We start from the raw sequence: 27,573 nt of genomic DNA, 5'->3' as shown, positions 1-27,573 counted from the left end.
GTGCTTTTATGTTGGGAGGCAACTTGGCACAGCAAACAGGAAGCAAACTCTTCTAATTATTATTTTGGTGTGGCAATGGACATTGAAAGGCAGAAGAAACTTCTGTGTTTAGCCAGCTACTTTTCCCCAGTGATGCATGCTATTTCCTCTCTGTCATCATGGAAGTAGAGAACTTTTTTTTTCTCAGAAGGAATTTTTTTTTTAATCTTTCAAGTGCTGAAAAATGAGAACAAGAGTCATTAACATGTCTCTTGCTCATTCACTAAGCAGTACATGTAGACAATGGCAGTTACTGTATGTTGACTCTGTTTAGCCTGTAGGAATTTTTATTCAAATGTACAGCCCCCTTATCAACACATTCTTTGTATGCTTGATTGTGTGTTATGTATGCTTGTTTGAGCATCTGTTTGTACAGTACATGATTGTGTGTGTGTGCTTGTGCACAAGCAGGGCTCTGTGTCCCACTGTGAGCCTGAATAGAGACCATTTTCTCCTCTACTCCACTGTTCTCTGCCTGTTCCCTCCTCCTCTCCTACTCGCTCTCATCCTATTCTCTGTTCTCTTTTCTTCTCATCACACCATCATGGTTGTTATGTAACGGTGGGAAAAGAAACACACTGCTTGTCTGTTTGATGCTGCCTAAAACAGCAAATCATTATTGAATATTACACATGAGTGCACACAAAAAAAGTGCAGAGTTCAATTTGAGCAGCAATGTTTTTTTTAAAAAAAACATTGTGTCCACTTTTAGTGCTAAGCCTTTTTTGTGCTTCATTGAGATCAACTACATGTACACAGAGGGCAGAGGGTGCACTGGGGATACTGTCATTGTGGACCATATGGCTAATACTTTGCCATGCTTGGGTTACTCTCTAAGCAGACAGCCACCTGTATCAAACATATCAATGTCTGACTTCATTATTAATGAGCGAGATACTGGCTAAGATGATGTCTCATAAGCAGGCCTTGAAATGAACACCAGCTATCCAAAGGCCAAATGCTACACAGCAAGAACTATGGAGCTGAGGAAAGTAACATTTTCCGTGACAAGGTTAAAAAATGTAACACTTAAAAAAAGCTTTTTTTTTTTAAAGAACTACCTAAACAAATACTTGTGGTTCATGATCAAGCTTTTCTTTTCAAAACTATAAAACATGATCAAATATAATCTCTTGATGTGTTCAGATGCCCAGAAAAAGACCAGATAAATGATTACTTTTTCCATAATTCTTAGCAATGATAGATCACCAATATTTCACCAATGTCAAGAGCTGACATGAGACATCCAGAAAGCCATCCAGGTTAAAGACTAAATTTAATTGTAATTTCCAGCTTTGTTACACCATCCAAATGACTTTATGTTGGCCTCACAAATGTCCAGTATCATCACAGAAACAAAACAGTTTCAAAATAATAGTAAGATCCAATGATTCTAACTGAGATATGTGATTGTATACCATGTATCCAGGCTTAACTTGATATTTAGAAACTGATAAATCTATATTTTTGATTCAGTTATCAATAATAAAAAAAATGAACAATAACTGTGGTGTAATTTATCATAGATCAGATTGCAAAAATCCACAACATTAAAAAACAAGAAAAGCAGAACGTTTGAACAACATGGGTCGTATCGCCACATCCGTTCTGTTCTACCATCCACTGAACATGTACTATTATTATTGCCTTACACCTGATTGGCTGTGGAGCATGCCTGTCATTCATCTAGCCACGCCCCCACCGCTAGGGACTTCCGCTTCTGTGTCAATCCCAGGCAACACACTAAATTCCTCTTCATCTCCCTGAACCTATCAAAACATTCACCCTGCACAGACTACCGAGGTAAGCCGACAGACATTTCGCCACTCTGTGTATGATCTCCTGTTGAGTTTTCAAGGCCTTAGATTTTGCTTTGTCTTTTGTGTGCTTGGAAGGTTGCTAACTATGCTAGTTAGCCACCTTTTTTTTTTTAGCCCGCCCGCTAACGTTAACACTAGCTGTCAAAAAAGCTCCCTGACGTCCCGTCAGAGTTGCAGCTGTTAGCTTACTGTGTGTTGTTAAGGACAATCAGTACCCCATATGCTTGTATGATTTCATGGTTTTGATATCAAATTGTTGGCTGGGGTTAATTAAGTTTTCATTTGGCAAGATAGATTAATTGCTAATATTAGCAAGTAAACAGTTCACGGTAGCATAGCATTTGGGATGGGTTCTCCTTGGCAGTTATGTAGCGAGTTGGACGTTGATGTCAGTGATGATTTAAATGACAATACACAGCTTGACTTGAGTGATGTTTATTCTTAACTACTGTAAGTCATCGGGCTCTTTGTAATGTATTAACTAGCGGTGCTAGGAAGTTGTCCGGTATGATATTGGCAGTACCGTCAGTTTAACTCTGCCTAAAGTGAAATATGAGACAGACACGTTCTCTAAAGTCAAAGAAGAAAAGGGATATGCATGTCTGAAGGTAAGTACTCCACGGATCCCGCTGTGAGAGATTAAGGCTTAAAGTCACCTCCTATCGCCTTTTACTGTCTCAGCAAACAGCGGGAATGTTCCCCTGCCTGTTTGGCTTCTCACTGCCTCCATCACCATCTAGATCTGGCTCACAGATAGACTAAACAAAGCTTTGTCTTTTAATGTTGGTGCATGGTAAGTCTTCACTGACGCAGCCGGCTGTTTGCCTGCACTCACTGACGGACAAACATCATCTCTCAGAAAGTGTATTCCTGCATCGACTGACCTCTGATGGTGAAGAGGCTGGGAAAAGTGCTTACACTAAGACTGAGAGACTGTTTATATACATGCTGATATCTTGTCGTTTAGCATATTGGTAATATTTTGACTACCACTTGGGAACATTGCATTAAAAGAACGCAGACACATTTTTGATACATGCATAAGATAGTGAGGTATTGTACACTTTGTCCTGGTAACATTAACAGGACATTGAATATTTATCTTTTGTAGATAAATCAGTAACAACTTGTACCAGACTGACAATGTGTTGAATGTTTTTTATTATGTTAAGCACCACAGTTTACTGCAGACTTAATTTTTCATATTTTTTTTCACAGTTCTAAATTAAAACACAGTCCCAGTTCTACCAAAACAAATTGTGATCTAAGTAATCGACTGACAGAAACATAATTATTGACAGTTTTTATAGGTATTTGATTATTTGAATGCAAAACTTTGTCTTGTAGTAGCCTCTATAACAAGCTGGACAGGAAGACGAAGAAGAAGAATTAAATGACCCGTGTGTAATATTTGGGCAGATCTATTGGCAGAATATGGCAGAAATGGAATCTAACATTCATGATTATGTTTTCAGGAGTGTCTTATCACCTGAAAATAAGAACTGTGGGGCTTTTTTTTAACCTTATAATGAGCCCTTTATATAGAGAGAGCAGCTCCTTTCCGCTGGAATCTGCCATGTTGCACTACTATGTTTCTACAGTAGCCAAGGATGGATAAACCAAACACTGACTCTAGAGAGCACCTTTCATGAGTGTTGCGGCCACCGTAGCTTCTCTTGCACACTTGGAAAGAGAGGGGTGATATTTTGTAGGCTAAAGTATTTATCAGTTGATGGACAAAATATGAAACAGGATGCTCACTCACTTTTGCAACTACACAATTGATCTTTGTAACATTGGGCTTCATTTTCTTTTGTGCATCTTAAATCTGCAGTGGGTTGCCACATGGGGATAAGGCAAAGTTTGAGCTAATGTTGTTCTAGGCAACCATCTAGGCAACCGAGAACCAATCTTGTATGTATAATTTATGATAGAGCAGAGTAACAGGTAGCCAATCAGCAGGCTGTCTGGCAAACAGTCTTTGTATTGTTTTTCTCTGCTTTGATTGGCTCGAGGTCATGGGGAGTGCATGTTGGTCAGCAGGGACAAGCTGTGAGAACAAGCCTGCTACAGATACACCATTAGATCACCGTCATTTTTTTGCCAATATTGCTGATAATACTGAGACTGTATTTGCAAAAACAGATTCATAAAATGAAAGAAAACAACAACACAAGTTTGATTTATATTCCTCTGACTGCTGCAGTTTGACTGCTGCTCTCTGGAATCCAGTTACAAAACATGATAGAAGAAAATAAACCAAACAGGGATAACTTCTTTGTTTTTGCTCATTAAGCCTTGTGGAAATTGACCTGTTAGTTTCCTGCTGGCATTTGTCAGATCAGCAGTTAACTTATCTTTACGTACTGTGCTAATTTAAAAGTTCAACTCACAACTCACTGTCTTTTTTGTAACGTGCACAAGGTAATTTTGGACCCCACTTTAGATGTAGTTTTACATGTGTTTTGTACATGAAATGATAAAGGTTCGACCATATTATTCTGAGTCATTTCTGTCTACAACCATTTCCCCAGAATCCCCACTAAAGGTAGTTTAATGTTTTCTTTATTTTTAAAATGCATGATCACGACATGCCAGGGCTTTGGAGAGACCATGTGCAGACTTCAAGTAGTGTGATGGGGCGGTTTGGTTTGCTTTTGTTTTCTCTTTCATCTTTCCTGTTCTTGTTTACTGATAATGAAGACAACATCAACAAACACTACTCATTTAGCATGCTGCGGAAGGGCTTGGCAGCGTTCTCCTTTTCAGTAATACTATACACCAAAGTGTTCGGTGATCTGGCAAAGTTGCACTTCTGCACAAACGAAATAAAATAATGTAATTTCTTACTGATGATACCCCCATGAAATGAAAGTGTATCTCACGCTGATAACCTTGACAGAGAGGCAAACATCCAGCTAAACCAGATTTTCCCAGCTGAGCCGGTCACACACCGGCACAGTCACGAACAGCATCGATCAGAAAACTTGCTTTTGAGTGGGTGTTTTATATGCACCCAGTTAGGAGTGTCACAGTGTTTGCGTTTAAGGGTGGACGTGTTTGAGAAGTTTCGAGGTAAGATGCTGCGCAGGCTTTCTATCTATAAGCCTGTGTGAACGTAAGACTCATCCTAGCAGGTTTTACCGCTTAGCAGGTATCGCTGGACCGTGCTGACTCACACTAAATTGAATGGTGGCGTTTGTGTGTGTGAGAGAGAGAGAGACTGTGGGCTCAGCATCCCGCTCAGAGTGAGACAGTCTTGTGTTTCCAGAGGGTTTACACTGAGTTCTGTCAGGACAAGCACGAAGAGGTCAGACTCACCGCTTCAGTCAGAGGCAGGGACACAAAGGATCTCGGTCACCTCTTTAGGATTGTCCTCTGCATGCCAGGTAATGAGCCTAGCTCTCAAGTAAAACAACAGCAATCTTAATACTTAGTCTAGGACTAGCTTTAATCTTTGCTTGGGAAACCAGGTCTTGAGCGTTTGTTTTTGTTTGTCGATGATAGACTTTACTCAGAATCATCAGAATCTTGTTCATGTGATCATTGTGGAAGTTGTGATGCCAAAACTGGACCACTACTTTCTTCTCACCTCGGTACTGTTAGTTTGACCTGTGCAGCTGTGTTTCTGTAGATGTGTGAGCTTTTATTGTAATTTTTCCTTCCTGGCCATTTGTGTGTGTGTGTGTGTGTGTGTGTGTGAGAGACGTTTTTTCCTGGGCTGGTTGATGTCCTCATCCCATGCTGAATTGCTGATCATCTAGAGGTTGCACCAGTCTCTGTCTGTCACTGTTTTTGGTGGACGATTTATTGAGAGATTCTGATGACAGAAGTATTTTTCTGTCTTATGATTCCATCCCTTTGTATGTTGCTGTAGTGGGAAGAGAAACAAGAGATGCAAAGGGGTGAAAAGATAGAAAGAGACAAAATGAGATTGTCCTCACTCATTAACAATGGTGCATTTTCAGCCTTTGTTAAGTAAACTCACAGCCCTCACTTACATAAGTTTGGTAGTTCCCTCGCACATTCTCATTTCTTCGGCTGTACCAGTGTGAGATATAAGCTGATTCGGTACATTCTAGTGCTGTTGTACCTTTTGAGTTTTATTTCCATTCTGCTGAGCAGTCGTTAATGTAGCCAGCAGTGCATGTCTTCCCTCTGCAGACCAGGATAGATGTTGGTGACGTTAGCACTTGTTTTTTTCCAAATGGCTCCTGTCAGTGGATGTACTTCAACAAGGTTACTCTTGTGATTGAGGCTGAGTGAATTTGATTTCATACTCGCGGTCGAATAAAAAGTTCTTTGTCAGCTGTTGGCATTTAAACTCTCGCATGGTAAGGGTCTTGTGATATGCACTTTCATTTCCCTCCCCTCAGGCGGCACTGATGTGCCCTGCTACAGATGACATACAGTAGATGGTATTATAAAGGAGAGATTAAATTTACTAGGCCAAATGTTCCTGTGGTACGGTATGAACAAGTTCTTAAGGCCCCCCCCCAGCACACTGTCAGGATGTTTTCTCTGTTATCGATATGGAAACACAAAATTAAATTTCTAGCTTTAAGTTATTTGTAACTGTAACACTTCCATCCCCAATGATTCTGTCCTCCATAGTTAACCCCCGTCGCTGGTGTTCTGTTCTGCAGACAGCAGCCATAGCAGAACGCTGCTCTGTGTTGGACGGCCTCTTACACAGTGCCCTGTCTGTGTTTCTTGTTCCCAGCGTTGCCTCTCAGGCTGCATTCGCATCCCACCTCCTTCACTGGGATTGGCAGATCAAACCCATTCCCTTAATCCTAACCTGTATATTCCAGCTATGACCTGTAGAGCACTTGTTTAGTAGATTCTCTTCAAGTGACACACAGTGTCTGGAAAAACCTTGCTTTGGAAACAATGATTAGTGGAAAACATGCTAGTTTACAGAACAGTGAAGTTCTACTTTATTATTCTCCTGATCTTCTTGTTTAGTTTGTGCACTAAAATGTTGGTGGGACAAGAAATTAAGTGCAAGGATGCTGTTCAACAAAGAGCAGTATGAGATTTTTAGATTTTCACAGCTATATATTGTTTTACAGACTTAATGGACACGATGAAATTCATCTTGAAACTCAGTATTTGTGATGTTAGTCATTTGACCCTTTCTGACCAAACAGTCCCAGGAACAAAGCAGCCCCAGGAACTGAGCTGAACTAAATCAGGATATCATAGCCCCTTTATCCCTTGCTGCTTGTGTTCAGAACTGCATAACTGAATATTAGACAGGTTCCAAGTGTTCTTTGTAGTATACTGTTGTGAGACTATGATGTTTGACTGCTGGAAGAGAGACATGTAGGGGTGAAATGAAAGAAGCCATGATTTTTCGTAGCTTTTCTGGTTACTTTTCTCCTTTATGTAACGAGCAGTGTTTGTTGCAATCTAAACAAGCATTTTACCCTCGTTGTTGCTGTCTCTGGGATTGTCTTTGACTAGTCAGTGATGTTCAGCACAGCAGACGGCTCCTTGATGTTTCTTGGGTTTAAAAAAAAAGGTTTAGGGGCTCCTGGATAATTTTCTGCAGTGGAAAAGGATGAATTATCCATCCTGGGAAGCCACTGGACTGGTCTGGTCTGGCCTGGCAGGATTTTATTCACATGAAACACAAGCAAGTTACTAAACTCTACTAATCCTACATTCCTTTCAGGCAATTGTTTTCCTTTCTACATATTATATGCTTCCAATTTATTTTTTGTTCTTTGTGGTTTGGTATGGTGTCCTCTGGTGTGTTTCAGAGTTTATGAGCGTGTGTGACAGTGGGTGTGTTTCACCGTCTCTAGAGGTGTGTCACCTGCTGAGGTAAGTGTGTGTAAAGAGAATGAAAAGGATGTGTGTGTGCTGTATCATCGTTCAGTGCCGGGCTCCGTCTTGCATGGCAACAGCTCTCGTCTCTTAATTTCTTTGTCCCCTTCTCTCTCTCCGTCTGTGTCGGGTCTTCTCTCTTTGTCCCTGTGGCTTTGGATGTTTTTGTGAGCCCTCGGAGGACAGCACAGAGGGACGTTGCTAGGCTAGTATCTGTACACTGGACTTATGAATGGAACAGCCGCGTCGGTAGGTTTTCTTTAAGGTTTCAAGTGATTGGTTATGGGGTTGTTTGCCATTGGAAAGTTTGACTGTGGGATTGCTATAGTAACAAGCTTTTGTATTGCTTGTTTGTTTTGAGAGGACAAAATAAAAAAGTGAGGCCCAAGGGGTCAATAGAATTTGTTAGATTGGAGGCCCTGATAATAATTTAATAATAATAAACATGTTGATATTGTTTATGATTAACTTGACCAACAGTACTACATTAGATTTTGCAGACGTACTGGGTTGCTAGGTGATAATATTGTTAATTTTGTCTTTCTAAATGAATGATCCCGTGTCAGCCGAATATGTTCAATATGGTGAGGAACTATACTCCACTCCTATAGGTAGAAGTTGAACTCTTCTCATCTTTGTTTTTTTTTTTAGTATGAGTAGTACCGTACTAATATTGTTTTCTTTTTAATGGTTGTAGTGATATACTTTGTACCTCTCTATGTGCCTAGATACATTTTGCAAAACTATCATGGGCTACAGTGTTCACTCCTTAATGAGAATCCCACTGTGGAGAGATGTCTCGCTACGACTAGGTCTGTCTACAAGTATTACATAATCACCTCATCATAGGGCTGGGCAAAATGGCAAAAATATGATCACTAGTTTGAAGAGCATCCTGATAATGACTGAAGCCTGAAGACACCAGAGGGTTCATTAGTTAAACTTAATCTTAACATGCTTGTTTGACGTCTAACTCCCTTAGCCCAGGGCGGCAATTGATTTCACTATTATTAGGCTTATTCTACAATAGTGACATAAAATGAAAAGAAGAAGACAAATCTAAAATTGCAATTATTTGTATGACAATCAATCGTCAACTAAAATTTCATGATTGTGACAGCTAGCAACACGAGGTGCTCACACCCAGTTTAACAGGTATATATGTCATCATCTATACATGCATATGCGATCAATGTAAGGCCCCATAAGGTTTAAAGTCTGATGCAAAGCACGTCATCTCTTTTACTCATTTGCCAGTTTTGAAAAAAAGTCTTGCATTTTAGGATTATTCTGCTGTCCCCTCATTTACCTTATGATAAACACATTTTTTAGATTTTTTTTGTCTTTGTCTTACAACAGTATCCATAGCTGTCTATTGGAAATAAATCATACCTTAGTTGATCATATTTGTGTGGAACAAAAGTGACACATTCTTCTATATGAGAGTAGCTGCTTAGCTTTTGGCATCTCTTTTTCATTCTTGGCTGAAAAAAAAAAGTTTTCTAACCACTGGAGCTGGACTGGTTTTGGGTGCTGAGTCGTATCATTTCTTTTGTACTTAATATTTCTGGTGAAATGAGCCTTAGATTGAGGTTGCTTGTGATAAGCTGCTGTCCAAGTATGCAGTGGTGTGCCTGTGGTTTATGTACGCTGCGGTGTCTGTCATGGTTATGTAACAGCTCTAGGTTGTGTCAGCGAGCGATATGATCTGAGAGCCTCTTGCAGCCAATTGGAGAGCTTGTTGTCTCTCTGCGTCTGTGTAAGTGTGTGAATTTGCTCTGAAATGTGCACAGTTGTAGTACAGAAAGACGAGTCGATTAAAAACACAAGATTACCAAAATCAATAAGAATAGAGATTGAGACTGCAATTTAGTGTAAAACTGGTTGAAGTGTGTACAAATAAAATTAGTCTAATATTGGTTTATACTTACATTTGTTCTATAAATCATAAAGGAGAAATGATTTATTTAATGTAATAAGGAAAGGCCATGGCCTTCATGAGAGAAATTGAGATGAGCACTTCAGCCAAGATTCATTCCCAGATATTGCTTTGATTCATAGTCCCTGTTTCTTTTCAAACATGCAGACCTAATTATTGACGTCTCCATGTGGAGCGCGCCTCCTCCTCAGCTTCAGAAACACTGAAGGAGCTTTAACATCTTTAACATCAAAAAGGACAAGCACAGCCGGAGGGTTGTGCAGCAGGTCGGCCAGTGCTCGTCACACTTTCCCACCACATAATCAAGGGAAATTTCTTATGATCTGGGTTGCGTCTGTTGTCGCCAGCCTCAAAATGTGTCGGCTTGTAATGGGTTGTACACCGAGAACAAGAACCAAGAATCTGAAACAAGAACCAGAAGTTTGCTGATTGCAGGGACTTTGGACATTGTTGCTTCCTGTTACCTAATACAAAAGGAGAAATATGTGGTGACTCCCAGGCGTGGCTTTGGCTCATAGCTGAAAGCAGCATGTTATGAGATTATGTTTAAACTGGCTTTGATACAGTCAAATCAATTATCCCCACTAAGAGAATTGGTGGATTGAAGCCAGAAAATAGTGCTTTACAACCAATACAGGTTGCCATACTATCACAGAGACTATGTCCATTTTTATACAGGCTAAGCATCAAACCCCTCAGGAGTTTGGCTGGGGGGTATGCACCTGGGCAGATGTTCATGCTGTCTCTTTCAGATCTTAAAAAATGACAGGGAAGGTTCAGTAAAGCATCATTATTCTTGCTATGAATGGATCCTATAGTTCTGCAGCAGGGTTGCAGAGGTTGTAAAGTGATCAGCTAAACGGTGAGCCTATAATAACTCATGCAAATCAGATTTTCAGCCATGTTTGTTTTATTCACAGATACACAGGAAGGAATCACTTACTTCTTGTCATACAGTTTAGAGTTTTCACTGAGTGTTTAGAGGATGGCATGTTCAAGACTGAAACATGATTTTGTCACACATTGAGACATTACTGCCTGACATTTTTGTTCAGAAGATGTAATGTGATCAAATGTCTCCACAGTTGCTGCAGAAAGAGTTAAGGTTGTGGTAAAATTGCTCTGTGTAGACTGACCAAAATGTTTACCTAACCCTCATATGATGCAACTGTTTAAATGTCAACAGAATTGTAGAATGTCATTCCAATGCCGAGGGGAAAAAATGGGGAAATTTGTTTGAGTGGTGTCAATATTTGTTTCACTGAGCTGGTTTTATGTAGCCTAGAATCTTGTTATGTTCGCCGAACATTGATTACCCAAGCACTGAGCCACTGAAATGCGTGCAGTAAGGGTTGTCACAGGTGAAGGCATGGCGACTCACCCTTCAGAAGCAGGCAGTGGTTTGGGAAAGCTGTCAGCTTCAGGCTACTTGGACTTATTCTTGATGCCAGAAAAATTGATTGTCATATTTGCTCCAATCTAGATTTAAATGTGCACTGCTGATTTTTGGAAGTGTTCATGGGAAATATCAGGCATTATAGATTTAATAGGAGCAGACCCTCTACTAAAAAATAGTAAAACTGCAAGATTGAACTTTGAATTAGAACAATCTAATACTAATTTGTCATCCATTCTATCTCCCTCATCGACTGTGGACGTCAAGACCAAAGTTCATCTGTGTGTTGGAGGCGGTACCTTTACCTCAGTAAAACCCTTCCACTGTGTCGAAAAAGGCAGAGTGAAGTGAAGGGGAGAGAGAGCCAGCACAGGTTCAGAAATGAGCTCAGTTCAATATGACTTGTCTCTTCTGGGATTTACTTGCACTGCGGGTATGTAAAAATTTTAGCATTAGCAATGCAGTCTTGGAAAAGTACTGAATGATAATCAACGATATCCATGTTACCCAGAGGTAACTCTGTAGTTAGCCTTTCATGTAAGAGCAAAGCCATTAGGAATGATGAACAGCTGTTCCATGGCTACATGGCTGCATATAAAGTCAGTAACCATATTCAAAAAACGGATTATGTGTTATGTGATAATGGCCACTGTAAACACACAGGGTGACATTTCATCATTGGTTCTGGCCAGTGTTGGAAATACTGAAGGAGCAAAAAGACACTAAAAGTAAGGACAAAACTGGGAATATGGACTCTACAACGTTCAATAACATTTCATTTCAGATGTAAACTTTACCAGACTCTTTTTCTTTGTTTCATGCTCTTTCTCAGTGTCTTTCTGGGGTTGCAAAGATAAGCACTCCAAGTATGCAAAGTACATATTGGCTAGAATGTAAACAGGAACTTTGGAAATACAGAAACTGTGATGAGAAGGAAGTCTATTGAAACTTGTTCAGCAGACTATGCAATAAGACACCGCATATTACATGTTTTAGTATTGAAGCATTTCAGCTTTGCATTGAGGTGTTCGGGACAAACACTTTATTAGCATAAAAAGCTAATTTGGCAGAAAAAACTATGACGTCTTTACTGACCACTGTTTGAAAATAATTTCGCCAAAGTTTTACTCTGAAATTTTCTATATTGGTGCCAGTGCAACACCTGAGTTTAACAGGTGTAGAGTGCAACAGTCTGACCAATCACTTAGTGCTGACATTGATCACCCACATTTTTTCTGTACTTGATGGTACGCACACGTTTTGGTTGTCACTCAAAAAGTATGCAATATCTTCTCCATCTTAAATCATACATGGCTCAAAACATCAAAAATATAGTTTGTGTTCGAGAGGAGACCCCTGCTGTGTGATGGTGGTCTAGTCTGCTGATGACTGAGCTGCTACAAATGATGAATCAGTGTCTAAGTCAACATTCGTGGTATTTGCCATGTGGGCTGTGTCTTTGTGATGAAAATGATTCATGCCAATTTGGTTTCCTTGTAGTGTTACTCAGGTTAGGCCTGCAGGTTATAGTGTTGAGAGAAACAAGTGGATCAATTATGTGCCATCACGGATCGTATTCTGTGTGACTGTGAAGATGTGATGTGTTACCTTTTCATACAGCAGAATAGTGTGATCTGCTGTTAGCACAGGGAAGGCAAAGTGATTCCTTCCAAAAACCAATTTGACTCTGAAAGGTGACTAATTGACAAACTCATTAATCTGCTGGCGTCACTTCACTCTGTTTCATGTGTTGAAGAACAAGTTGGAATTACAGCCTGTCAGCCTGTCAGCCTGCCTGCGAACGAAACAAGCAGCCAATCAGACACCTGTTTCAGACATGACCATTGTCCTGCTTTGATGCTTTAGCTCACATGTAGAGGGAGAGAGTGTAGTGTCCAACAGACATGTCTGAAAACAAGACATTGAAGACTAAAAGGCTAAGGCCTTCTTTTTTTTTGTAGCTGTAATCAGTTTTTCTGCCAAGCCAAATTATTCCGTGGTCATTTTGAACCTGATGTTACTGATTCCTGTTTTTCATATGAAGTGGGGTTGCAATTCAAAGTGACTGTTCATTATGTGAAACTGATTATGAGCACATTTTAACTTATTATATTTTGGAATTTGAAAATTAAAGGCCATTTGGGGTCTCGTGTTTAAAGCATTGGTGAGCCAATGTACCAACCAGAAGGTAACAAAGACCCAGAATGCCTGTGACACTGGTGTCCTGATTATGTAACCACTGAACTAGAAAACTCTCTGTTTGCACTCAGTGGGCCATGATAGACAAGCTTGTTGCTCAGCCAGACTAAGCAGATTTTCAGCTGGTAGATAGCTGGGAATGACCCTTGCTATTTTATGTCATCTGTGTGTGGACTACTGCAGTGCACTTCATACTGGCCCTCCATAGGAAGCAGGGAAAGTTCTCAATGTTCTCAGCATGTTGCTTTCTTTAGAAAGGTCTCATTCCAGGGTTGCTGCATAAATTACAGAGAAGTTCCCACTGTGCAACTTTCTAAGACTTCATTCTCAAAAGTAGGAGGATTACAGGATTACAAGTTTTGTGAAAAATCACATCTAGGTGTGCTGCTTAAATCACAGGCTTGATTTGGATTTTTTTGAATCTACTGTACTGTAGTTGCAGCAAACAGGGATAGCCCCAGCTCTCGTTAATCTTGACTAAACTCAGACATTCAAGACTCAAGTGGTGTTTTCTTTTTTGTCTCTACAGGTTACTAATTTGCTTCTCTCAACAAAGCCAAAGGAAACCTCAAACTGAAGTTACATCAGCTGTCCGTGAGCTGTCTGTTCACCAAACAGCAGATTTGCTCCGACTAACATCTCCTGGCATCTTCCTGCTTTGGTCAAACCAAATCTGGAACATTCCCTGCCTGGATATTGAATGAACATTGTGCTGTTACCGTGGTGACACTCCAGAGGGACCTTGACCGACAGATTTCCTACCGTAGGCACTCTGAGGGGCTGCCACCAAAAGGAACATGTGCTAGAAGTTGTACATCTGTCCTGAACGACTGGTCGGCTTTGACTCTAGAAAATGAGCAATGAGGATGAGTTCTACGACGCCGTCACAGGTGGGTTTGTGTGTGTGTGATGGTGTTAAGATCTTACTCAAAGAAAACACAGAAAGTTGCAGCACCTTGTATTTTGCAATGGCAGCACTCAATATTGCAGTTTTGTTTTGTTTTTTCTGACAAAGGAACAACTTTGTGTTTTTGAACTAACACAGAAAAATCTGAGCAACAAATCGCGGATGCTGTTAGTAGCCAAAATGCCCCAAGTGACCCAAGTGATGCCAGACATGTTCTCACTTTGAATTCTAACTGGATTTTGTGATTTCACAAACCAAATATATGTGTATGTGTCAGTTCTGTTTAATCAGATCTGATTTTGTCTTCAGGGAACGTGACGTTGTTTTTGCTGCAAGCGGCAGTCAGTCCTAATTAGACAGCATGTCTGTTTTTGTCTCCATCGCAGACGCATAATACCATCCAATGGAACCTAACCTGCCTTAGTCTGATGATTAGTTCAATAATTCACAAGTCTGCTGTCTTGCAGTCATGGTCAGTAATGTCAGCAGCGGCCTGTGTCCTGTGGGCGTGTCAGGCTGTGTTCACGTCTGCACGTTTTTGTACTGCGTTTGCAGAAGTGAAGAAATAGAAGAAAAAGCAGCGAGTTAAATCTGGGCGTGTTTTTAGAAGAAATGCTCAGTTATACTTTTACTTATGATTTATCTTAAGTGGTTTCAGATTTCTGCTACTGTGGAGAGATTAGACAAGCAGTCCTGTACGTAAGTCAATACCCACGGGTTGCCATGTACGCTGATGTTACAGTTGCCATGAATCGTCTAATATCCATGCATTAGCTAATTACGAAAAAGCACTTGATGAGAGTGAGTCCTGACTCACGGGGATGTTTGTGCATGAGCTTTGTGTCCCTCCGGTGTCATCATGACTATTTACTATGAGAGGCGTAGTGGGACTTACATTCCAGGGGCCTGACTCGCCAGACTGTGGAGAGATGAATTTTCAACAGATGTGTTTTTGGAGCATATTTCATCCTTCTCTTGGTTTTGGAATGTACTTAAACCCCCTGAGGTCGAAGGGGCTTCACTCATTCTGAGGTGTTAGTAGAACTTCTGCAGTGGTCCGAACAGCAATGAATCCTGAGATATGATTGAGAAATAAGAGCATGTGGACTAAATGGATTTTACTGTCAACAATTATTAGCTCGTTTTTGTACCTTTGCCAGTTCTGTCCTTGTTGCTAGGTGTCCAGGTTGTCATACAGTCACTGTGGTGTAGCTGTTATTAGGTCTATAAATAAAAGATGTGTGTGTGTGTGTGTGTGTGTGTGTGTGTGTGTGTGTGTGTGTGTGTGTGTGTGGATATTATGATCATCTTACTAATCTGAGACAGATGCAGACCAGGGCAGATGTATTATTCATTATGTGTGCAGGGTTAGCTGTGATGAGCATCAGGTGGCTTCCAGCTTGGCCTTATTATCAAGTCAGCACCCCCCTTTTATTAAAAAGGGTTTCATGAAAATGCCATCACTCTTCTTGGTGATTTTGTTCTTTTCAGTATTGATATTTATCCATGCGTTTTATGGTTTATTGTAGAAAACAAGACTGAATTAGCTATTTATCACGGAGGTCTGTGCTTCATGGCAGCCACAGAGGCATGGAGAATATTATGGCTTTACTGTGTACTGCAGTATATGATGTGAGTGAGTTTGGGCCTGGGACAATAGTGCTTATAGTTCATCTTGAATCCTTTTGAAAGCCTTTTTCAAATCTGGTCTGACTAAAATTCTGTTCCTCTTCCTACACTATACCGGTAAAATGGCTTACCTAATATCGTAAGAAGAAGACACACCTGGTACCTCTGACACAGTACCGACAGCTGAGTGTGTGTGTTTATTAAATGATAATAAACAAACCATTTCGTCTATTTTAAGATGTTGTTAAGGCCCCACCTTGAGTTCACTACTGCTCCACCCAGAAACACCAAATACTCACATACCATGCTCAAGTTCTGGCTTCCTCCCAGGTTTAGCTCAACATCAGCACGTATTCCTATAAACAGCTACTGCTAAATCCCACTCAGTCACATGCAGGTTTACACCTGCTGCCAGGCAAAGTGATGCAGCTTTATTTTTTAATAAACGTGAAGTAGGCTGGCATCAACAGAAATGAATATTTCAACACCACACTGGGTGAAAACCTGCCATTCCATGCTGTAGGTGTCGTCTTTTATTGACTGGTGAGGACATCAGGTCAGTTTTGCCACGTAACAATATAATCTCACTCTGATTTGTTTTTGTGTAGCTTTTTGTGTAAACCCTTGTTTATTACTTTCATTCTTTTTTTGTCATTAATTTTTTTAATATTGCTGAGAATGTAGGGGAGAAAATCACACTGCATGGTAATGTCTGCTATGATGTGCATTTCCTGCACCATGACAGCTTGTATGCATTGTACCATTATTTAGCATGGCAGATATTTCTATTTGAAACTTTGCAATCCTGACCATGAATTAAACCATGAAGAAAAGAGGTTTTAAAGTGACCCACCGCTGTGTCAGTGAAGAGGTTAGTGTGAACAGTTTCAGGCAATCAGTGAAATTTGCCAGTCAAACACTGACAAGTTCTTAATGCAAAACACTATGCAAGTTCACTGCATTGTCTGTGACGGTGAGCAAACAAAATATTCATATTTGACCCAGCAGCATCAGTGTGTCTCTGTTTGGAAGAGTTACTTTTTATTTTACTTTCTTTGTCTTTTACCTGTTGCTTTTTATTGCACTGGTGGATACAGACCAGCTGTAACACCTGTGTCACATTTTCTCCCCCGCAGGCCTGGATTCAGACGAGTCGTATGAGGGGGTGTCGGAGGCCAGTTTCAAGGATGCACTGGTGTTTGACGGCAACAGTCAGAAGAACAACGGATCCGTGCCAGAGGAGAACGGCATCAAGAAACACAGGTAGTGCTGCATTCCTGCACCGCATTCCACCTGCAGCTTTGTGAAGCCTCTTAGTGAAATCAGTCTACTGTGTTGGGTTGAATGGTTTGTTTAGGACTGTGTCACTTAAAGAACCCCTCTGCATTTTTTCACCAAAACTGTAAGCAAACCTGCAAACAAAAAGCCACATTTATTCCCATAACAGCTGCGTGGTTGCATGTTGCAGAAGAGAAAAGTGTGTTACAGTGCAAAGTACAGTGATAATCACTTGCCAGGAAAGACATACTGATGCTGTAAGTCCAGAGCTCTCAGGGACAGGGCGTGAATTTTGGCAATAAATCCTGCTAAATACTAGAACCTTTTATTCCCAGATTTCATTATCTAAGTCTGGTGTGACTCGTTCTGCTTGTGCAATAGTCTCGATGTGAATTATGATTATGTCTGTACAAACGTCAGCAAAAAGGAAATGAGAAAAGACTCAGGCATAAAAGCAAATTTAGGAGGAAATTTAACACTTTCTCATTAACCCCCAGCAGAGCCACTCGAGGAATGAGAGACAGATCTTCTGGTCTGTCTCTGTGTGTGCTCATGTCATCAGAATATCGTGCTGGGTTTGAGGGGAATTATTTGTGTCTTGTTTTAGCATTTGTCATTTCATTTTCAGTCTACATGTAGCATTTCTGTGTCTCTGGGCCGTCAAACAGACCTGACAGACCACATGCTCGGCTATCTACGCGTTGGTTTTCATTCGGTTTTCATTCCGGGTTTGCGATATGAGATACTGTTGGTCCTGATACACAGGGCAGTGATCCTGACAGCGAGCACCAGAGAATGAAATAGTTTTCTCCTCTCTTTCTCTGTGTTGGTGTTTCGGTATCACCGTCATCTCTGGAAATATTTTTGGATGCCAAAGTAACACTGTCGGAAAGTGGATGGCTCACGAAACCAATACTGTGTTTTTACTTGAGGGAGGAAACGTCTTCTTTGCCAGCAAAAACCACCAGCTTCTGTTCCGCAAATATTGGGAAGCTGTGCACACACTGTTGGTGTTCTCTATTCATGCCGCAGTGATTTCTCATCTTTATCTCTTCATTGATTTATTTCATTTCAGGTCATCCTTACCTGCGCCCATGTTTTCCAGAAACTCTGTCAGTATCTGGAGTATCCTGAAGAAATGCATCGGAATGGTGAGACCCCTACACATGCAGTAAATGACAACATCAATATCCTGATGATAAATACCCCGACGGATGGAAATCTTCTTTAGTGGGTAGTTTAGATGACTGCGATTGTATTTTTGGTCCACTTAGTGTGATTTTAGCCCCGAGTGGTTGATATATATGGTTGGCCTTTACATCAAAATCGATCTTATGGAATATATTTAATGAAGAAGTAACATGAGGCAGCAGTTATTTCACAGAGCATCCAAGAAATGGTTTCATACAACATTTTCTGGCAGCTGAGGTCCATAAAATACAGACTCGATGCCGTGCTTTTCACAGGAACTGTCCAAGATCACGATGCCCATCGTCCTCAACGAGCCTCTGAGCTTCCTGCAGAGGATCACAGAATACATGGAACACACTTACCTCATCAACAGAGCCTGCTCGCTGTCCGACTCCATCGAACGCATGCAGGTCAGACGCACTCACACACATACACGGCATCCACATGTCTACAGTCAGCCAGTCATCACTTTATGTACTTCAAATAAATCTACCTAAATGAGTTTATTCCAATTTCAGTTCAACGACTCAGACATGTTTATTTAATAATAATTAGGGAATGTAAACAGTTGCGCTGGTGTTGTAGTTAAAGAAATACGTGAGCTACATAATACAGATCAGAACTGACCAGAGATCATAGACATCGCCCACATACACACACACACATACATATACACTTTTTCACGGCACACGCACTCACTAACGTTATCTGTGCTGGTTTGTCTTCAGGCTGTAGCTGCTTTTGCTGTGTCAGCAGTTGCGTCTCAGTGGGACAGAACTGGAAAACCCTTCAACCCTCTGCTGGGAGAGACCTATGAACTCACCAGGTACACACACACACACACACACACACACACGCACACACAAACTTCTTTTAAAGGTCACCCAGTTTTAAGTTGTTTTTTTTTTACCCTCTCTCTTCTCTTCTTCAGAGAGGACCAGGGTTTCCGGCTGGTATCAGAGCAGGTATCCCATCATCCCCCAGTCAGTGCCTTCCATGCTGAGAGCCTGACCGGGGACTTCGTCTTCCACGGCTCCATCTATCCCAAACTCAAGTTCTGGGGCAAGAGTGTTGAGGCTGAGCCCAAAGGGACCATCACACTAGAACTACTCAAGTGAGTCCAAAACAGACGCCAGCGAGAGTCTGTGTCTATGTCACAGTTGTCTGACCCAAAACCACTTCCTCATCTGCGCTTTTTTCCCCTCTGTCATTCTCTCTCGTCGTTTTCTTCCCCTCTCCTCCAGGCACAACGAGGCGTACACATGGAGTAACCCTCTCTGCTGTGTGCACAACGTCATCTTGGGCAAACTATGGATCGAGCAGTATGGCACAGTGGAAATAGTCAACCACAGGTAACACAGACTTAGATTGATTTACTGGAGACTTGTCCAAACCACAACCACTACATGCCTAAGCCTAAGTCTTCACCCTAAAACTTAAAGATTCACGTCATGGGGTCCAGCAGCTCACCGTGAGACGCAGACACTCTTCAGTCCTCACTCGTGCCTGTGCAGAGTTTCGACTCCTCAGCTCTTGCAGAGGAAACTGAACCACAGTCAAGTTCAAATAAAGCACAGTGAAGCTGACACAGTGATTCCTGCTGCTCACAGAGCTGTTCAGTATTCCTGCCCGGCACCTTCATTTACTCTGTCACACTGTGTGCTCTGATTCTTTAGACTGCAGCTTGTTTACACTCTGCGTGTCTTCTCGGGTAAACAATCCCTCAATCATCTCTCTAAACCTTTATTTATCCAGGGAAGCTCTGCAAAGCCTGTACTGTCCTTATTTCTCTCACGCTCCGTGTCGTGTTCACACAGTTGCACAGATTCACACCAGGAGCTGTGAAGCAGTCAGATCAGTCTTGCACTGTGTGCAGCAGCTGAGCTTTCCTGTTCCATTGATCCGTTAGGTGCCTCGCAGGGAAAACGGAGGAAACTTGATCGACATTTGCTTTTTTCCTTGAGCGATTTTCAGGCAGTCTTGACACGAGACCGCATCTGTAAGGAGGGTTTAAATTACGTTGTTGTTGTTGTTCAGTGAAATTATACTTATAATACTCTTAATTACAATTAGTAAAAGCAGAAACCTCAGTTTCAGACATCAGTCTTGATCTTTAATGTTGGTATTTGTCATTTTTATGGTCTGTTCACCATAACCCTGAAAAGCAAAGCTTGAGATGTTCACTGCCTCCTCTTCTCCCCTCCTTCCTCCTGCAGAACTGGAGACAAGTGTGTGTTGAATTTCAAGCCCTGTGGGATGTTTGGGAAGGAGCTGCACAAAGTGGAGGGATACATCCAGGATAAGAGGTTACACTTTACTCTTGTATTGCAACGTCACCTACAGGAGGCATGTTCTATTATTTTGCAGCATTTGAAGTTCAGAAAGTTGCTATGCTAATCTGGCTCTTCCTTTTTCTTCCCTTCTTGTTCCTCTTCTTCCTCGTCTCCTCTGTGCACCTCTTCCTCTCCTCCCTCTTTGTTAATCCCTTCTTTCTTCTTCTTCTCCACTCACATCTCTTCTCCTTGTCTTCTTCCCCATGCTGCTTCTTCTCTCCGCTCCCCTTCCTCCTCCCATTCTTCTTCTGCCCCCTCTTCCTCTCCTCCCTCCGCGTTCCGTCTTTATCTCTGCCCAGTAAAAAGAAGCACTGCATCATCTATGGGAAGTGGACCGAGTGCATGTGGAGTGTGGACCCTCAGGCTTATGAGGGTCACAAGAAGTCAGAGAAGAAAGGCGACAACAAGAAGCACAAACATGTGAGGACAGTCTGACGCCTTTTCCTCCTTTATCCTAAAACTGTTGCATGTATTTATTTTCAACGTTGAGCGATAGAAGCAAAATTCTTGCAGATATAAATTGGATAGAGACAGTATTTCATCAGCTTTGTTTCACCTGGGTTCTGAATATAATTGAGCTGCTTGTTTTCTACAGTTGTTCTTTTATTTTTTTCTTCTCCTCTTGATTCCTGTTGGTGTCACAGCATTCTGTGTGGTCTTGTCCAGGTAAACGGCAGGCCTGTGTGTTGGTGCTCAGCCATTCAGCTTTAGACTACCGTATTTTCCGCACTATAAGGCGCATAGACAGAAAGTACCGTACTGTGGTGTCTGGGTTGCGTTATGCATCCACTAGATCAGGGGTCGGCAACCCGCGGCTCTTTCATCCCTCTGATGCGGCTCCTGAAAATAATTAATGAGCATTTATTTAAAATGTATTTTATTTTAGTTTGTCCGTTTTGAAACACATAGATGACAGCTTATCCTGCATAAAGATGCAGGTGACGGCGCACAGCGCTGATGTACGGACGCTGTGTGCTGAAGTTCAGCAACAGAAATCACATTAACCATGTTTGAGTAATATTTTAATTGCCTATTATTTAGCATATATCCATATTTTTTCATTGTTCAGTGAAATAGTCATTTTATTATTCAGGTTGACAGCTGACTGCACGCGCCAGTAAAAGCATGACGGCATGCAGAGAGTGGAATACCGCTGTTACTTCGGCCACGCCCCCTGACTACGATAGCCATAATTAACCAATATTGATCCATATAAATGGCGCATCGGATTATAGGGCGCACTATCGTTTTTTGAGAAAATTAAAGGCTTTTAGGTGCGCCTTATAGTGCGGAAAATACGGTAGTTTGTTGTTTGTAGTGAAGCATAATAGCTGCAACATGTGTAGCTTTCCTGCTGGCTTTGGAAACATTGTGACAGAAACAGTGATATAGATGGTAACTGCATGTGGATACAGTATGAATGAAGTCATATCTAATGTGATGCCAGCATCCCTGAACAATTTCATTGCACATCTTCAGAATAAGAGCAGTTACAATGAACGGTGTTATTTCCAGGAGGAGCTGGATGGAGCGGAGAACGACGATGCAGACGACATGCCTGACGTTCAGGAGACGGTTTCTGTCATACCAGGAAGCACTCTGCTGTGGAGGATAGACTCCAGACCAGCTCACTCTGCTTCGGTATGAAATCACAAACCTCATACGACAACAAATGAAAGTTTCACCTGATAAGAAGCTTTTCCAATCTGAAAAAGGTCTGATGGACTCACAAACGGAAAAAAATGCACTTAGACCTGTTTAAATCAACAGATTTTTGACAGAACAGTGTTGAGACTCTTTGAGTCAGTGGTGGAGCAGATATATGTTTCTCAAGGCTTCATTTACAAACACACACATTTAATAGCCCTAATAATCCTTCGCTTCCTTCCACAGATGTACAACTTCACCAACTTTGCGATGTCTCTCAATGAGCTGGAGCCTGGCATGGAGGCCATCTTGGCCTCCACAGACTGTCGCTTCAGGCCTGACATCAGAGCCATGGAGAATGGCAACATGGGTAATTCAGTTTAAAAGGCTTCTTATTGGTTGGAAATGGAGTTCTGTTCTCCTGAACATACAGCAGCTTGTTTGTGCCCTGCTGAAACCTTCAAAATAAAAGCACAATCAGAAGTTACAGCTGACATTTACATTTATTCTCTCAATAACTGACAAAAAAAAAAACCCCTCACACTTTCCCGTGATGCCACATTTCTGCTGAAGAAGACATCGCAAAGTATGATGTCTTAGATTCGAAGAATAGACAATTAGACAATGCTGCCACCTGTTGGATGTCTGCCGCTGCCTCATGTCATCTTGTTGATCTAAGTGAATGATTAAAGAAAACAACTGTATCACACTGAATGTATTCTAGCACAAGTCTCTTTTCCATGATCCCTGAGTTAAACGGTACAATCCTCTTATGTCGTTGCTGTGCAGATGAGGCCAGTAAGGAGAAGGAGAGACTGGAGGAGAAACAGAGAGCTGCGAGAAAGGAGAGAGCCAGGAATGATGAGGAGTGGTCCACCAGGTGGGAAACATGCATGCACACTAATTCTGTAGTCTGGTCGACATGTTGAAAGCTGTGAAACAGCAGGTGCATCAGAGAAACACGATGACTAGAACAGGATGCCCGTCAGCACTGAAGAAGATTCTGTCCTCTTCTTGTCATTATTGAGTATTTGTAATTAAATTTGAACAGTGATGGTAGCAGCATTCTGAATTTTCCATTTAAAGCTGGTATTTCTAGGGCTTTAAAGTGCCTCGCTTGCTTGGACAGTGTTACATAAAATGATGAGAAATGACAAAACTTGATCAACATCAAGTAATAATCACAGAATATAACAAACATGCAACACTGTTTGACAAATGATGATAGGGTAAACGTTAAACAACAATGAACTGGAGTCCCTATAAACAAACTAAACGTGTTGTCCTGGCGATGCAGTAAGAGGATAACTTCTACAAACCTTTCACCTGCGTGTCTTTCAGGTGGTTCCAGATGGGCACCAACCCATACACCGGCTCCCAGGGCTGGCTCTACACCGGTGGCTACTTCAACAGGAACTACCAGGACCTGCCCAATATCTACTGATAGCCCGCTAGCCCTCATCCTCCTCTTCCTCTTTAACCTGCAATGATCTGCCTGCCATGGAAAGGAGAGAAATGTTAAGAATCCACAAACCCATCCTCATCCAGCTGCCCTCATCATCTTTAAACTGGCCAGCACTGATTGGAAAGATTTCCAGAGAAGCCAAATGACCGTCACGTCTCCCAAACGGCGGTCTGCCTGAGGTCTGCTGAGTCTTCAGGTCTTTTTTTTTTCTCTTCACATGAAAGATTTCGCTCTTTCTTCACTTCAGTCTTACTGTCATCATCCCGTGTGGTTTATTCACACGACTACCAGCAAATGTTTCCCACCTCTCTGCCCCGGCATCGTTTAGAGCACAAGAACCATTTTATTCCCGACCAATCGCAGTGGCAGAGAGTTGGTAGATGTGACACAACGGTTAACGGCCCACAGACTCAGTCTGAATGTCTTTACAATCAAAACTGTCCTCTGAGGAGCCGCCTCCAGGTGGCGACATTTACTACGTTCACATGTGTAATTAATGATTAAATATGAGTAAAACAACATGAAGTCAGACAGTAATCACAGTGATGGATGAATGATGGATTCCTGGACATGGACGGACACAGAGTCAGTGGGGAAATCAGGGATGTGAATGTTCCTTTGACTGAAGATGGATCTTGAGGATGCTTTTTCTTTTTTGCAAACTTGTTAAACACTCAAAACATGAAAAGTGCATTGTACTCTTTAAAAAACTTAATTCTAAAGAAATAGTGTTGGTTTAATTGGTCGAGATAAATCGAATGCAAGCATGAGCTCATTACTGTCCGCGTGTCGTGTCCCTAAAACATTTAGCTGCTCTCCCGTTAACCTCCCACTTAAGGTTTATGCATTGAAATAAATCCAGACATGGACCGGGAAGCAGATGTTTCCTGGACAGCAGAGTGGAATGTGCAGCTTGAGCGGGAGCAGACCTGGGATCAGACTTGACGTTCTCCTACATGGAGACAGATGAGTGAACAGAGCGCAGGTTCGGTGGCACACCTGAGCTGTTCACCTCCTTGAAATGTAGCTCTGTTGTCTTAACACCTGGCTTAATGTTAGCGTGTGTCTCACAGAATAGCCGCTGGTCTTGCGCCCAGTAGAAATGCAGTGTTGTTATCAATCCACTGCGCCCGCTCCTCATGACAATTCAATCTGTGCCGATTTCTGAAGGAAAACAAGAGCAGATTGAACTAGTCGCGATCTGTTCCTGCAGAACCGCCCTGCTGACCGAAAAACTAATCCGACAAAAGCAGACGTGTTTTTTTTTCCCCTGTTTAACAAGTGACAGTCCGGTCTGATGGCGCCTGCATGTGCATGGAAATCTGAAGCTGGGAGACGAAAGTCACTCCCACAGAGTTAAGAGTTCTCACACTAGGAAATGATCTGGACACCCGACAGATATTTGATTCCCAGACTAGACACAGCCACGGTAATAATAAATGCACATGAGTGTAGAAACATGTACGGACACCTGAAGCCATATTAACCACAAGAGGAGTGGATTTGCTGTGTGAATGACAATGTCAGCCCTCAAAATTTAAGTTATTATTAACTTCACTGTCCTCACATCAAGATGAAGACAGTCCAGACATTCTTCATGTCAGTGTAATATAATGCAACATTCACCGTGAGATGTTCTGCAGTCTGCGACTGGAGTGGACGTTAGACATGGCTGAACGGGTCAAAGAGACGTAAAACGACCAGAAAGACAAACGAGATGTAAAACGACTACAGAGACACACAAAGTGACTACGAAGAGACAGAAAACTACTCTAAAAGATAAAATGTCTATGACTGAAGAGAGAAAATGACTAAAGGAACATAACAACTACAAAGAGCTGTAAAAGAGTGGAGGAGGGGGCCTTCCAAACGTTTTTTATTAGAGCTACATGATCCGGAGCTTCACACAAAATTCTACGTCCAAGCTGAAATCAGACGAAAAGCCCTTTGTTGTGTTTGTCTGCTCTCGTTGAAGCAGATGCAGTTCGGTGGAAGGTTGTGGCTCGTTCGTCTTGCATCAGGATTTCAGTCAGAGAAATGAATGACGAGGTTACAACCCTCAGCTCTCGCCACACCCTCACACCCACATCACCCGCAGGCCTGATCGCACCGGTGACGATGTGACTTGTGGACAGCAGACAACTCGTTTTAAGAGCCCGTGTTGAGAATGTGGAAAGTGAGCCTCCTCTCCTGCGGCCTGAATATCAGATGTTTAAAGATCACGTTTCCGTCAGTGCATTTAGGAGCCACGACGTGTTTCACAAGACCAACTCTATGCAACGTTCGCACCTCAGCGTCAACAGTATGTGTCTGGTACAGCAGCTTTACAGCCTCTCTCTCACACACACACACACACACACACATTCAGCTTTTCAGCCCGAGTCACCTGATTTATCTCCAAATAAAGACTTCTTAGTTTATCGTAGAACATATTCCAAATCATTTGACACGGTTAGAACTTGTTGAACTACTTGGCACTACAGACAGCCTCGTTTCTCATCTTGGACCAACTTAACTTTTCATTTGTGTCTGTTTAAAAGTTTCTTTCCATGTCATCCTTTAGTTTGTCAGTTTAACTTTTTTTTAATTATTATTTATGTGTATTATTTATGATGTTGGAGGTTTTATGAAAAACATTCTGTTGTCAGTTTTTTCTCCTTGTGCTTGTGTATCCACCCCACACAGCCCTTCATTCGCCTCTTTCACACATCTGAAGTGTTTGTGCGGAGCAGCAGAGCGTCTGATCGGGGCGTGAAGTGAACATCATTCACCAGCTTGCCGTTTGTACATTCTGCTGTGGCCCGTCAGATTTACTGTGTGTAGAATCACTCCTTCTCTTTTCAAGCTCTTTTGGCTGCTAAAAAAATCACGTGTGAAATCCCAAGCAGAGTGATTTTCATGCCCAGAAGATCTCCTTTAAAAAACAAAAAAAAGTAGTAGAACTCAGTCACACAAACACTACTCGAGTGGCTCTCACAGAAGGCTGTGAACTGAACACTGCTGCAGTCGTAAGTGATTCCAAACAGCAGCTCCAGTCTGTGCTGGAAACTAGTGTTTGACTAGAAAATAATTCCAATGGTCCAAGCAGCTGGTAAACACATGAAGGGTCACATTCGTCAGCGCTGATTCAGACTCGACCAGTCGGCGGACTAACGCTCTGTCGTTAAACTAGATCCAAGTTGTTGCTCTGAGCGTTTGTTCCTTCTGTATAAAAACGTCTTCACCCTCCTTCTCTCGGAGTGATCGCGGGATTGTCGATGTCGTATATGTGTACAAGTGCTGCACAGAGGTAATCACAAGCAAAATGGCATATTATTTTGTGCAATTGATTTATTTTTATAGTATTTAAACAGTTTTTGGTGAGAACATTGTACCAGATGTTTTATTTTGAGGTGGGTGACTGTATGGGGGTCGTATCCAATCTGTGGACAGCTTGGTAGATTAATGAGCGGGGGGAAATGTCTACTAATAAAATCCTAATTTCAGTTTTTGACCACGTCTCCTTCTTTTTAGAATAACAAACACTAAGGCACAACTCTCCATACTGAATGAAAGCACACTGGACATTAACAGTTTTCAGTGTCTGTTGACTCAGGATGATTGCAGTGTTCACTGACAGCTGTGGAAAACGATAAAGATAATGCAGCTTTCTTTAAAGTTGCATTTAACTTACCAAAAAAGACAAACAGGGTCTGGTTTGATAAAGATTATGGCTTGAGGCTCTAAAGATCGAGGGTTCACACTGAATTTGTTCGAGATGTATTGCTACAGAAGAAGTAGAATGATGTGCTGATTGGAAGTGTGGCTAACAACGTTAGCGTGTGGCTAACGGCAGGGCTGCAGGAGCTGTCAGACACTTTGGTTTGATCTGATGGTGCCAGATCGAACGTTAATG

The 27,573-nt window shown here is 41.7% G+C and overlaps 1 protein-coding gene across 5 annotated transcripts; it reads left to right on the top strand.

The window, feature by feature from the left end:
- The first annotated feature begins 1,765 nt into the window (after positions 1-1,765).
- LOC121612611 (oxysterol-binding protein-related protein 2-like) lies at positions 1,766-27,163 on the top strand. 5 transcript variants are annotated; one of them, XM_041945618.1, is made up of 14 exons: positions 1,766-1,842; positions 13,758-14,118; positions 16,901-17,027; positions 18,118-18,193; positions 18,509-18,643; positions 18,962-19,059; positions 19,165-19,347; positions 19,478-19,585; positions 20,450-20,539; positions 20,866-20,986; positions 22,082-22,207; positions 22,460-22,583; positions 23,003-23,093; positions 23,555-27,163. In XM_041945618.1, the coding sequence occupies exons 2-14, from the start codon at positions 14,082-14,084 to the stop codon at positions 23,655-23,657; spliced, it is 1,419 nt and encodes a 472-aa protein (XP_041801552.1). In that variant the 5' UTR covers positions 1,766-1,842; positions 13,758-14,081; the 3' UTR covers positions 23,658-27,163. The 5 variants fall into 5 exon arrangements, with proteins under 5 accessions (XP_041801552.1, XP_041801556.1, XP_041801555.1 ...); XM_041945622.1 differs by lacking the exon at positions 1,766-1,842 and adding an exon at positions 4,911-4,934; XM_041945621.1 differs by lacking the exon at positions 1,766-1,842 and adding an exon at positions 5,130-5,248.
- Positions 27,164-27,573: the final 410 nt, after the last annotated feature.

Source organism: Chelmon rostratus, chromosome 10, assembly GCF_017976325.1.
Source record: "Chelmon rostratus isolate fCheRos1 chromosome 10, fCheRos1.pri, whole genome shotgun sequence".
In the NCBI taxonomy this organism is placed as follows: Eukaryota; Metazoa; Chordata; class Actinopteri; order Chaetodontiformes; family Chaetodontidae; genus Chelmon; species Chelmon rostratus.
This window is presented reverse-complemented; position numbering and strand designations above follow the sequence as displayed.

Coding starts and splice junctions, on each gene's coding strand:
- LOC121612611 (XM_041945618.1), top strand. CDS start 14,082: ATGAGCAATGAGGATGAGTTCTACGACGCCGTCACAG. Junction 18,194..18,508: donor TGAAGAAATGCATCGGAATG/GTGAGACCCCTA, acceptor TGCTTTTCACAG/GAACTGTCCAAGATCACGAT. Junction 22,584..23,002: donor CATGGAGAATGGCAACATGG/GTAATTCAGTTT, acceptor GTTGCTGTGCAG/ATGAGGCCAGTAAGGAGAAG.